The sequence below is a fragment of the Mytilus trossulus genome, chromosome 9 (assembly GCF_036588685.1).
Source record: "Mytilus trossulus isolate FHL-02 chromosome 9, PNRI_Mtr1.1.1.hap1, whole genome shotgun sequence".
NCBI classification, from domain to species: Eukaryota; Metazoa; Mollusca; class Bivalvia; order Mytilida; family Mytilidae; genus Mytilus; species Mytilus trossulus.
This window is the reverse complement of record NC_086381.1, coordinates 39,987,065-40,000,646: the sequence shown is the minus strand read 5'-3', so window position 1 is coordinate 40,000,646 and position 13,582 is coordinate 39,987,065. Positions and strand designations below refer to the sequence as shown.

The 13,582-nt window shown below is 34.0% G+C and overlaps 2 protein-coding genes across 2 annotated transcripts; one reads left to right on the top strand and one right to left on the bottom strand.

Annotated features, from left to right (window-relative positions):
- Window positions 1-674: 674 nt before the first annotated feature.
- Window positions 675-7,549, bottom strand: LOC134684616 (uncharacterized). Its single transcript, XM_063543915.1, has 3 exons — window positions 7,459-7,549; window positions 1,674-3,652; window positions 675-725 (listed from the first exon to the last, which is right to left on the bottom strand). Exons 1-3 carry the CDS (start codon window positions 7,547-7,549, stop codon window positions 675-677), a joined length of 2,121 nt encoding a protein of 706 aa, XP_063399985.1.
- On the top strand, window positions 6,359-11,203 carry LOC134682905 (profilin-like). The gene is made up of 2 exons (XM_063541818.1): window positions 6,359-6,660; window positions 10,611-11,203. The coding sequence occupies exon 2, from the start codon at window positions 10,633-10,635 to the stop codon at window positions 11,050-11,052; it is 420 nt and encodes a 139-aa protein (XP_063397888.1). The 5' UTR covers window positions 6,359-6,660; window positions 10,611-10,632; the 3' UTR covers window positions 11,053-11,203.
- The last annotated feature ends 2,379 nt before the right edge of the window (window positions 11,204-13,582 follow it).

Below are 13,582 nucleotides of genomic sequence, written 5' to 3'. Positions count from 1 at the left end.
TTTGTATTAGGTTTTGGACTTTCAAATAGTTTGACTTCGAGTGGAGATTTCAAAATGCGCATCTGATGGATCTCGTCCAGTAATACTGGCACCATTTATGTTATTATACATGTAAATATCTACTATAGAAGCTATAATCTCTGTAGGCCGCAAGGAAACGAAATTTATATTTCACTGTGACCATAAATATGGTGTTATCTTGATATAGTAGTACTTTTACATAAAGAGAAAAGTGTCTTATTTATTGAACCAGTTGTCAACATTTGCCTTTAAACATGGGTGTGATAATTTAATTTTATAAAATGAAAGAATGAACAGTAAACTTTTCTATTTTATTATGTGGAAGAAAAAAACAACGTTTACAGTTCCTAATTTTTTCTCAATTTTCGGAACGCAAAGATCTTTGTTTTTACATTTCTTATGAAGGCAAATTAATACTTTAGTTTTAACAGTATTTAGCAAAATATCTCCATAAATTATTTATGGTATGCATGAATATTTTGGTTAGATATAGGGGCACGAAACAGGATCAATTCAAAAAACTGTGTTTGCCTAATTAGAAGCATATCATATAGGTTTTCTATTATAAGGTCAAACAATAAAAATAATAATTAATTTTTCACATATAAATCGTTTCCGTTGAGGTTCAAGAAATGAACTTTCTTTCCAATCTGCTACACGTGCATTTTTACTCCAACATATAAACACAGTGAGTATTCAACAATCTATTTTAGATAAACAATTATTGACATAGCACTAAAAATCTACTTATCTTTATATATATCTAACATCAAAGACAGAATTGTTTGATTAGATGATAGTTTATGATTATAGTTTTATGTATGTATTATCAAAATTATTTTTTTCTTTTCAATCTTTGAGTTTATTAGATCTAGACTAAGTACTTAATAAGACAATTTGATGAATTCAGATTTAACAACAAAAAAAAGTCCCCTTCTCAAAACAGAGTTGTCTTAAAACTGGTCTGAGTTGTATTGGTCCAATTTTTCTTCGGTGAAAATTCTCATATCTTCAACAATAGACCCTGGCTGAGATCTAAATCACGCTGGATCTTAAAAGATGATGATTGATGGCAGTTTAACGTCTAGTGGTAAATTTAATAAAAATTCAGGACGAGAACATGTAATGCAATATGAATATTAAATCTGCTTTATACTAGAATAACAAGATGTTCCAGATAATTTAAGTGGTAGTTAACAGGGTAACATTCTATAGGAAGACATGTCACCCTACGTATACACGGATTCCGATAGGACCTATTTTATATCATACTCCTCAATGTCGCGTGCTTAGCGGATCTGTAGTTATTACCAATTTTAAAATGTTTGGTGAGACCAGAGTTCGAATCCACGACATCCCGCACTCGATGCGAACCCGCTGCCACGAGAGAACCGAAACGTTTATGGGTCATTAAGTCATGTAATCGAGTTTGAATAAATTTGGTTTCATTGTTTTAAGTGCGTAACTCTTAATGTTTGAACCAAAATTATGGGTGCACATATACTCATTAACGATAATAAATTCAAATTAAGTAAATTAATTGTCTTGGTGATCAGTTTCGATAGTGACTTGTTTGTATACCTTGTCTTGGTGATAAGTTTCGGTAGTGACTTGTTTGTATACCTTGTCTCGGTAGTGACTTGTTTGTATACCTTGTCTTGGTGATTAGTTTCGGTAGTGACTTGTTTGTATACCTTGTCTTGGTGATTAGTTTCGATAGTGACTTGTTTGTATACCTTGTCTTGGTGATTAGTCTCGATAGTGACTTGTTTGTATACCTTGTCTTGGTGATCAGTTTCGAATGTGACTTGTTTGTATACCTTGTCTTGGTGATCAGTTTCGATAGTGACTTGTTTGTATACCTTGTCTTGGTGATTAGTTTTGTTAGTGACTTGTTTGTATACCTTGTCTTGGTGATCAGTTTCGATAGTGACTTGTTTGTATACCTTGTCTTGGTGATCAGTTTCGTTAGTGACTTGTTTGTATACCTTGTCTTTCTGATCAGTTTCGATAGTGACTTGTTTGTATACCTTGTCTTGGTGATCAGTTTCGATAGTGACTTGTTTGTATACCTTGTCTTGGTGATCAGTTTCGATAGTGACTTGTTTGTATACCTTGTCTTGGTGATCAGTTTCGATAGTGACTTGTTTGTGTACCTTGTCTTGGTGATCAGTTTCGAATGTGACTTGTTTGTATACCTTGTCTTGGTGATCAGTTTCGATAGTGACTTGTTTGTATACCTTGTCTTGGTGATTAGTTTTGTTAGTGACTTGTTTGTATACCTTGTCTTGGTGATCAGTTTCGATAGTGACTTGTTTGTATACCTTGTCTTGGTGATCAGTTTCGTTAGTGACTTGTTTGTATACCTTGTCTTTGTGATCAGTTTCGATAGTGACTTGTTTGTATACCTTGTCTTGGTGATCAGTTTCGATAGTGACTTGTTTGTATACCTTGTCTTGGTGATCAGTTTCGATAGTGACTTGTTTGTATAACTTGTCTTGGTGATTAGTTTCGATAGTGACTTGTTTGTATACCTTGTCTTGGTGATCAGTTTCGTTAGTGACTTGTTTGTATAACTTGTCTTGTTGATCAGCTTCGGAAGTGACTTGTTTGTATCCCTGGTCTTGATGATCAGTTTCGGAAGTGACTTGTTTGTATATCTTGTCTTGATAATCAGCTTCGGATGTGACTTGTTTGTATACCTTGTCTTGGTGATCAGTTTCGAAAGTGACTTGTTTGTATACCTTGTCTTGGTGATCAGTTTCGGATGTGACTTGTTTGTATACCTTGTCTTGGTGATCAGTTTCGATAGTGACTTGTTTGTATACCTTGTCTTGGTGATTAGTTTCGATAGTGACTTGTTTGTATACCTTGTCTTGGTGATTAGTTTCGATAGTGACTTGTTTGTATACCTTGTCTTGGTGATCAGTTTCGTTAGTGATTTGTTTGTATAACTTGTCTTGGTGATCAGATACGGAAGTGACTTGTTTGTATCCCTGGTCTTGATGATCAGTTTCGATAGTGACTTGTTTGTATACCTTGTCTTGGTGATTAGTTTCGGTAGTGACTTGTTTGTATATCTTGTCGTGGTGATTAGTTTCGATAGTGACTTGTTTGTATACCTTGTCTTGGTGATTAGTTTCGGTAGTGACTTGTTTGTATTTCTGGTCTTGATGATCAGTTTCGATAGTGACTTGTTTGTATACCTTGTCTTGGTGATGAGTTTCGGTAGTGACTTGTTTGTATATCTTGTCTTGGTGATTAGTTTCGATAGTGACTTGTTTGTATACCTTGTCTTGGTGATCAGCTACGGAAGTGACTTGTTTGTATCCCTGGTCTTGATGATCAGTTTCGATAGTGACTTGTTTGTATACCTTGTCTTGGTGATTAGTTTCGGTAGTGATTTGTTTGTATATCTTGTCTTGGTGATTAGTTTCGATAGTGACTTGTTTGTATACCTTGTCTTGGTGATCAGTTTCGATAGTGACTTGTTTGTACACCTTGTCTTGGTGATTAGTTTCGATAGTGACTTGTTTGTATACCTTGTCTTGGTGATCAGTTTCGGTAGTGACTTGTTTGTATACCTTGTCTTGGTGATTAGTTTCGGATGTGACTTGTTTGTATCCCTGGTCTTGGTGATCAGTTTCAATAGTGACTTGTTTGTATACCTGGTCTTGATGATCAGTTTCGATAGTGACTTGTTTGTATACCTTGTCTTGATGATCAGTTTCGGTAAACCTTGTTTTGGTGATCAGTTTCGGAAGTGACTTGTTTGTATACCTTGTCTTGGTGATCAGTTTCGATAGTGACTTGTTTGTATACCTTGTCTTGGTGATTAGTTTCGGATGTGACTTGTTTGTATACCTTGTCTTGGTGATCAGTTTCGATGGTGACTTGTTGGTATACCTTGTCTAGGTGATCAGTTTCGATAGTGACTTGTTTGTATACCTGGTCTTGATGATCAGTTTCGATAGTGACTTGTTTGTATACCTTGTCTTGGTAATTAGTTTCGGATGTGACTTGTTTGTTTACCTTGTCTTGGTGATCAGTTTCGATAGTGACTTGTTTGTATACCTTGTCTTGGTGATCAGATTTGGACTATCTATGGAAAGTTTTCGCAAAACGTTTAAATTGTTTAGAAATTGTCATCTCATGACAGTGAATCGTTTCGGGAGTTAGCAATTTCATATAATTTCGGTTACATTGATAAATAACATATTATACCCGTATATATAGGTTCAGTGTGAACTGAAGTATAATTCCAGCTCCTTGTTGAGAAAAATAACACCGTTTGACGATACGATACCAACTACGAATCTGCGCTCAGGTCCACAGTGTGTATATGCTAGTGAGGTTTACGGTCACTTTTACTTTATACAACAAATGAAGCAACTTCAATGAAAAATGGTCGTTTTTCTTTTCTTTTCAGAATATAACTGTATGACTTTTGATGATTTATTATAAGTATAGAACTAACTTTTGTTTGTAAACTTTATTTCTAACAATTTTGCAAGTCAATTTTGCCTTGTTAAAGTTCAGTGCTTTTGTTTTAATTGACTATATTTATCACAGATTTAAAGCACCTCTATATATAGCTACATAGCCAAAAGACAATCTCACAAACGTTGTACTGTACAACAAACACAGGGGCGGATCCAGCCATTTAAAAAGGGGGGCCCAACCCAGAATAAAAGGGGGGTCCAACTATATGCTCCCATTCAAATGCATTGATCGTTAAAAAAAGGGGTTCCAATCCCCGGACCCCCCCCCCCCCCCTTGGATCCGCCACTGAAACAGCATCATCAACCTCCTGATACATAACATGTGTATTTGTTTTGTTTATATGGTCTATATTGAAATGAACCAGGAACAAATATCAAAATAAAATTAAACTGGCTCACCTTTTTGTAACTCTTATTTGTGAATTTAAAGACTAGCAATGCAAAAACAAAAATAGAATTTTAAAGTATTTTTCTTTCCGAACGTTTTTCAAGCCGAAATTAATATTAGAGGCGTTTCCGTTAAGAATGTTTACACCATATATCACCAAGCACTCACATACGATCATCTACATATAATTATTATTCGTCTTGAGTATAAGAATAGGATTTACACATGAATGATCAACAACTTGACAATTTACCTAAAATGGTCATAATAAGCCACAATGAATGTATATGCTATGAATAAGTATAATCTATGTTATTTTCCTGTATAAGAACGATATTATAGCGTAAGGAGGAAGAGAGGTGACTTAATATTGCCTTACAACTAATTTAATCAGTCATCTTCTGTAGCATAACACAACAACAATAACAAAAGATATAAACCATTTACCCCCCCCCCCCCCCCCCCTTAAAACACAACAATAAAAGATATAAACAATTTGAACAAAGAAACAAAACAAAATACAAAAAACACCCTAGATATTTCCCGCTTATTCCCAAGATAACATGTATTCGGTTTCGTTCCTTATTCCGATGTGAAAAATTGAAATAATTGCTAAATGAAATCATAGTCTACAGCATTGCACACTGACCTCATTATTTGTCGTTAAAACAATGCGTACAAAGTTTGAGGGAAAAGTACCAATGGTCGAATATACCATCTTCTATTAACGCTATACATGGTGCGAATATCAACGAAACATATACATCGATAGATCATAGTTTTATGCCGCTTTGGAATAAAATCAAAAAGTGACTCCTTAGAGTTAACGTGCATGTTTCTATTTGCGTATACATAGGACAAATGCTTTCTACTTTAGAAAAAACTAAAATGAGAAAGTATGATTATAGCAGTAAAAGTATTTCCTTCAGTTCTCATCACACCCCGTGACAATGTAAGAAGAATGTTGTCCGCGGCTTGCATTAATTTTTAAAAAAATCAATTGTTAATTGTAACATTAGTTTTTTTGTATGTTTCCAGTACAGTCCTTTCGTTTGGATTTTACACTGATAAAATTTCTCATTTAATCCTGATTCATTTTCTTTTTTTTTTTTTTTATTAAATTCCGACAGAATTGGATCATCAGTGTAATTACTGGCTCATACATTGTTAACCCTTGACCCTATATTTAAATGATACACGACCAAATTTACCGTAAAATTTAATCATACCATATTTAAATATACATTTTTATTGATTTGTATCGATCGATGATACCTGTGAATATATATATGGAAAAAGACAGCAGCACTCATCGTAGTTTTCTTCAGATATCCTCCAGTGGTCCATGAACGATGCATAACTGATCACTCAAATTCCCTTTTTTGTCCCTCAAATAGTCAAATGGCGGTATCCTGTATTTGTATGTTTTAAATCCTTTTGTGTACAAGTGAAGGTTAAAAATATATATCAAATATACGTATAAGATAACATAACTTTACCTTTCATCTTTTACAAAAATACTGAAAAAATATTTAAATTTTAAATTGCATACAGACAGGATATTTCATCAATTATTCGTTGCGTCGGATATAAAAGAATTTAAATCTCCGGTTTTATTTGAACAAATCATTCAACCGATACGGCCAGCAAATCGTATTAAACTTGAACTTCCGTCTCACATGTGTAGTTAGGTAGGGTTGGTGTGTACACGTATCTGTCCATCTTGAAACGCAGTTTTTGACCAATTTGGTAAGTTTATAGCTACTTTCAGGTAAATTGTTTATTTATAATTACAATGTCATAACTAATATTCTTATTTACACATAGTGTAGTGTGTTAAATGTGTGAATATGTGTCGGATCAATAATTATTTGTCATCGATGAACACATTGTCAAGGCAAACCCGGAAATGTTTGTGATGAAACCTAGAAATAAACAGAATTATTACCAATAATAATTATAGTATGTGTGTTGAATGATAATGTAATGTTGACCGATAATAATGAGGGGAAGTGGAGCATGCTTTGCTCCATTTAATGAACCTGTGCAAAAAGCATTCTCGGGTCATTGGACTTTGTCTAGTATTATATAATTTTAGATATCAATATGGCTGAACTGGAGTTTAAATATCCTCCAGACTGTCCTTAATTCGTCTACTTTATTATATACATGTATGTAGTCATTGAGTGTAAAGTCGATTTCTCATACGGACATTCGTGAATATTCGAAAGGAAGTGAAAAGGGAGAAAACTATGTGCATTTTATCGAGATCGAGGAAATATTTTAACATAAACTAGGTGGAAACCTAATACACGGATAAAGATAAATATTTCTTCCTGTCTAACAATACATTTGTTTTCCGTGTATATATACGGGCCTGCATTATTCGTTTTCGTACAGATTACAAGCTCCTCCCTCCAAATTACATGTTTATGAGAACACCAAAAGCTGTCAACTTTACACTCTTAAAACTGATCAAACGAAACCGTTTCAATCTTAGCACTAGAACTAACAAAAGTTGACAAAAAGGAACCCTTGGTAAATTACTGTGGTACGTTCTTAGAGGTAGGATGATATGTGTAATTCTATTAATTGAATCTGCTTTTAAATTCATGTGCTCTAATACAGGTCCCGACATTGTCCCACATTGTGGTTTGTTTATGGTGTTACATGTATTTCCATTATGTTTCAGTTTGATTATGTATATTGGCGGATTCAGTATACGGACTCCCCCTCCCCCTTTTTCTTTTGAAATTGACTAAAATGAAGTAAAAATCGACAAAAAACGTCCCACCTCTGTTCACTCCATTTTTGCAACAACAAGAATTGAATCCAATTCTGCAAGTTGTTACTGATCAGTGGCTGATCCAGGGGCCGTGATTGGACCCCCCCCCCTTATTGAAGATCTCGTCTTTTGAACCCCTTTTGAATGGACATGTGTTGTTAGAACCCTCTTTAAAAATGACTGAACCAGACTCTGAAAAAAGCTGTTATTGCTTGATTCAATTCTAGTTTACAAAATGGTTTATGTCAAGTGTAATTTTATTGTGTTAATTTGAACAAGTCAGGGCGCCTGTTTCCAATCTTGTTCATGAAACTAAATCATTGTGTTATTTACACTGGAATGAACAAGTGATTTCTACAAAAAAGATATTTAAAATTCGTCTGTCTTAGTTTTTGCTTCAGGAAGGACCATTTAATTTCAAGGTGTGGTTGCAGCTGGGATTTACGTTTTTTTCTAAAAAGATATAATCTGATTCCCAATTTGATCAACAACAAAAATCTGGTCAAGCAGATGACATTAAAAAATATATTGAATTCAGAGTTTCCCCATACATGTGTACATGCCATGCCTTATAGTGTTTATTTTTCTCACTACAACCATAACCCCCTTGATGTTAAATAATTGCTCTCTGAAATTGTCAATATTAGTATTACATTGATCATGTTGATATTACTTGACCATACGCTGCACGACTATACTAAACCTCATGCTAAACAATTCGTCTCTAAAAATATATATATATTCCCTCAACTCGTGGGATTTTTTAATCTTGTCTGACAATTTTATGTCCATACTAACCGGGCTTCCTACGTATTATACTTTCTGGTTATTGTTTTGTGGTCATGCGAAAAGTGAATGTTCTGGAAGAGAGAGAGAGGGAGTCCAGCTGTGTCCTTACAATTCTTAAGAATCTTTCTTTTTTTTCTCCTTCAAATTTTGAAGATATTTTGTTTCTTGTTATTACGTTTGTCGTTCAGGAGTTATGCCGCTTGGTTCCATTAAAAATGATATCAATAAACCAAATGTAACAATATACAGCCTCTTAGTTATCTAGTTGATATTTTGATTATATATGTCAGTTTGTCAAAAACATGTTTTTATCGATGATTTAATCATGTCAAATCCGCCGGAATTTATGTTGATGATCCAGTGGTATACAACATGTATACCATTCAACATTTGTTAGGGATGTGGGCTGATATAACTACTAGTATGCAGTAAAAACATGAGCAAGGATGCGAATAAGTTAATTCGGGGTATATATTAGCTAGCACACACTGTTACCACAAAGTTACCTATTTACCATGTTTACGTGCTAAAAAAAGATAAATTGTTACGTAAAATAAAAAGAATTAAATGTTTCATGATATAAATAGGTTTACTAATGTACAATGTTTACAGTGTTCAACATATACATGATATATAAACGGATCTATACCATGTATACGGACAAAAGAAAACACATCATTATTTCTGAAAACGTTGGGATTTGACGCATGTTTCAACCTAGTATATGCTCTTTGCAAAGGAAAACAACTGGTTGAATCAGGTCCAGTGTTTTATGGACGTATTTTTTTTTAAAGTTTGTTTATATTTTTGACAGGTGGTATTTGACCTTGACATCAATTTCATGGTCAGTTTGACCTTTAAACAACGTGTTTTTAATTTACATGAACATGCAAATATTAGTAGTATAGAAACACGTGTTGTTTTGAGAAAAGTGATTTTTTTTAAACACAATTTTGATTTTATGAAGATACTTATGTTTTCGATGATCGTGTCTACCCTTGATATTTTTTGCTTTTTGGACAAACAATGACAAAAACTTTTAAAATCATTCACTGTCTTCTCTGTTAAAACGATTCCATGACTGCGAAATTATAAGATGTCTGCCTGGGCCTCCTATTCAATGGGTCACCGTGTAGACGGTTAAAAAAATACATCCGTTATTTTCAGTATATATATGAATTATTGTACAAAACTTAATATTCCCTCGCGTGAGGTGATTTATGATGTTACGTTCAGTTAATGCCATAGGCTTAGTTTTGATGTAATTTAAGTAATTGACCTCCCAAACATTTGACCCTGAGCGTACCCGTTTAAAATTTGTTCAATTACAGTGCACCATTTAATATCGTCGAACATTAAGCATGTTAAGTGCTAATGACCCATACTTAACTGTTGGTCTGTGGGTGACATTACTTTCGCATTTACGTCCTATAAGGTTAAGTAAATTATTATGTCTGTTTAGGGTTACACTTCATAAACACTATTTAGATTTTTGTCAAGTTCTGTTCACTTTGGATTGTTGTACCGGACACAGTCTATATTGAACTCCACCTTTTACCAATTTGTGTGTTACGGACACGTATCTAGACAAGGGCCTTTTATAGCTTACTATGCGGTACTGGCTTTGTCTCATTGTTGAAGGTCGTATGGTGACCTATAGTTGTTAATTTCTGTGTTTTGTTGGTCTCTTTTGGAGATTTGTCTCATTGACAATCATATCTGGCCTTTGTTAGTCTTGTATGTTTTTTAATTTTAGTTTCTTGTGTATAATTCGGAGTTTAGTATGACGTCAATTATCAGTGTACTAGTATGCATATTTTTTTGGGGGCCAGCTAAAGGACATCTACGGATGCGGGAATTCTCGCTACATTGAAGACCCATAGGTGGCCTTCGGCTGTTGTCTGCTCTATGGTCGGGTGGTTGTCGCTTTGACACATTAACCATTTCCTTTCTCAATTTTATACCACATCTTCTTTTTTAATTTTTAAACAAACTTTATTTTTTTGTAAAACATGCATCCGTATTTGACCATGTACCTTCATGACCATGTGCTTTATATTAATTATGCTGATCAACAACATTTACAAATGACATTGTAAGATAAAAGTTTTATTTAATTTTTCAGAACCACTCACCAAAACAGCAAAATGTCATGGGATAGTTATATAGATAATTTGATTGCTCATACAAAAGATGGCAGTGGCAGTGCGAATGCAGACAAGGCTTGTATTATTGGCCTTGATGGTTCAAAGTGGACAACAGATGCGCCAGCAACGGCTATCAAGATAACAGCTGCAGAGGCTGCCACTATTGGAAAAGCTTTTAAAAGTAGAGATTTTTCACCATTTATGTCGAGTGGAGTCACTGTGGAAGGAATAAAATACCAATTTTTAAGAGAAGAAGATAATAAATTAGTCTTAGCGAAAAAGAAAGACCTAGGTGCACTAACTCTACAAACTTCCAAAACAGGTGTGGTAATTGGTCATACCAAAGAAGGAGGTCAACAAGGCAATACGAACAAAGGAGTTGCAACAATAGCTGAATATCTAGAATCCTTAAACATGTAGAACAGTCGTCAACAAGTTACTGACAATAACCTATGCATCTATGCACAATATATTTCCTAAAAACTAAGCAATGTTTCTATTGAGGTTCGCATTATACTTTAATATCTCTGTTTTACATTATACAATTAATAAAACATACATCTGACAATTATATTTGAATAGTCTTGAAAAGGTAAACTGCTGATGCTAGATTAAAACAAATTAACATTGAGTCTATTCCAATTTCGTATTTTTCGTTTATCAAAGGTTGTTAGGGAGCTACCATTTGATTTTTATGGGGGGGGGGGGGGGGGGGGGGGGGGGGCGGACCGAACAGAGTGAAAAATAAAAAGGCAGGACAAAGATTACAGCTAAAAAAAATGCAGGACAAATGTTTTCATCCTAGCCCCCCCATAAAAATCAAATGGTAGCTCCCTTATGGAATTGTAGTGAAATGCATTTGTTTCTCTTTTAAGATCAACTGGTCTTCTCTCATCACTTGGCTTTCATCGGTTGTCGCCCATCATCGTCTATTTAATTTATGGAAATTCTGAAACAGCTAGGTCAATTTTAACAAATTTTATCATCATTTGAGTACCAGTATCTTGTTTGAAAATATATCCTATGACCCTGCCTGCCTGCCAACTACGAAGTGTTAAATAAAAACATTGGGGGTAAATACAAGTTGTCTATTATCTTATTAAAACCACAATAGATAGAGAAAATCTGACGAATCAGTTGTCGATGTAGGGGTTATTTACGATAAATGACGATTTTACCCTTTGTGTTTTGTTAGATAATAGAGAAACTGTCAACGCTGAGAAAATTCAAAAGGGCCTTTACCAAATTGCAAAATCAATACCACAAACACATCCATAAAACAACTGTCATATTCCTGACTTGGTACAGACATTTTCTGATTTAGAAAATGGTGGATTAAACCTGATTTACAGCCGGGCTAAACATAAAACATAAACTATCAGCAACAAAAAAATCGACAAAAAAGAGAAATTTAGTCATGAATTATTTTCACAATGTTGTAGTGTCCATAGCTGAAATGCACATAGACTAACTTAAGGTGAGTCGCAAGTTATTTTTTGAGCCTCTTGTTTATTTTCATGAGATTGTCATGTTTTTCAAAGTCTTGGATTTTCTCGTAATAACACAATCGCCTCATATGCAAGATAGTGCCTGTTAGTTCACAGGCCAGACCAAAACAAGAGCTTGAAAATTAGTCCACTAGTCTAGGAAGTGTCAACTCTTTTTGTGGACAATTTAAACCTTCTGAAAAATTACTTTAAAAATCCGTTTCTGAGCTCAAAGCAGGGGCCATATTCATCTTATCCCGACATGTATGTAATATTTGCCGCTTGACAATAAGACTTATTCAGCACTATCATCATAAATAAAGATAGTGTTGGTTAGAAATTAAAATTAACTAGTTAAATTCAATACTAATATTTGAATTTGAAAAAAAAATGTTTTGGTGGAAAAAGATTGTTATTCATTTGTTTTTAATTATTTCATATTTTGATGTTTTAAATAGAATAAATTTATTTTCACACAAACCATATCAGTTGGATTTTCACAGTGTATGCTACACTTTAAGGGGCAAATTAAAGAAAAGATGGAAGGGTTTTAAAAAAAAACCACTGGTGTGAGTTAAATTCAGAGATAGTTGGTCATTCCTTATCATGTCTTTAGGTGTCATACCACCAATTAAAAGTCCCTATCTGTTCAACCAAATTTTGCAATTTTCACAGCTTCTAAATATTTTACCTTAAGTTTAACTTCATAGAAACTAGGTATATCCTGAATTGTACAGGTGTCACCTTTCTGCATGCCAATTTTCAATATACATTCTAAATCATATAAGAAAGAAGAGAGCTTCCGAAAGGAGGTACCACTAAAAATAACCCCTGGTTTTCTGAAAATCTTAAATTAGTATACCATGGAGTGTATTAATCCTCAATTTTAAATGCAAACTCCTAGACAGATAACATTTGGCTCAAAATGGTCTTGATATATTTCTCTTTCAACAAAAGTTTCATTTCTGAAAATTTATTGGTTAGTTTAGGTGAACAATGACATCAAATGCACTATTTTTTGTCCGAGTAGGCCTACTTTCATACGTTCTAAATTTGAGGGAGTAATTGGTGGTATGACACCTTTATACGTTCTAAATTTGAGGGAGTAATTGGTGGTATGACACCTTTAAAGTGGTATATCAGATTTGAGCAATACATTGGATCTAAAGGGAAGGTTGATGGTTCTTTAATATAAAAAATAAGATGTGGTATGATTTAACCCTGTTATAGTCAATATGTATGTTTTTCTGTTCATCAACAACATCTCTGTTACGTCTTTAAAAAAAAAAAAGAATCCGGCATGAACATTAACTACACATTTTGCTATTTAGATGGTGTTCTTTCACTGAATGATTCAAAATGTGGTCTCCATGTTGGTCGCATCTATCGCATTGCACTTGAAATAAAGGGCACCAAAGGTGCAGGTATTTCTGCTTCATATATTGACTTGCATCTAAGAATGA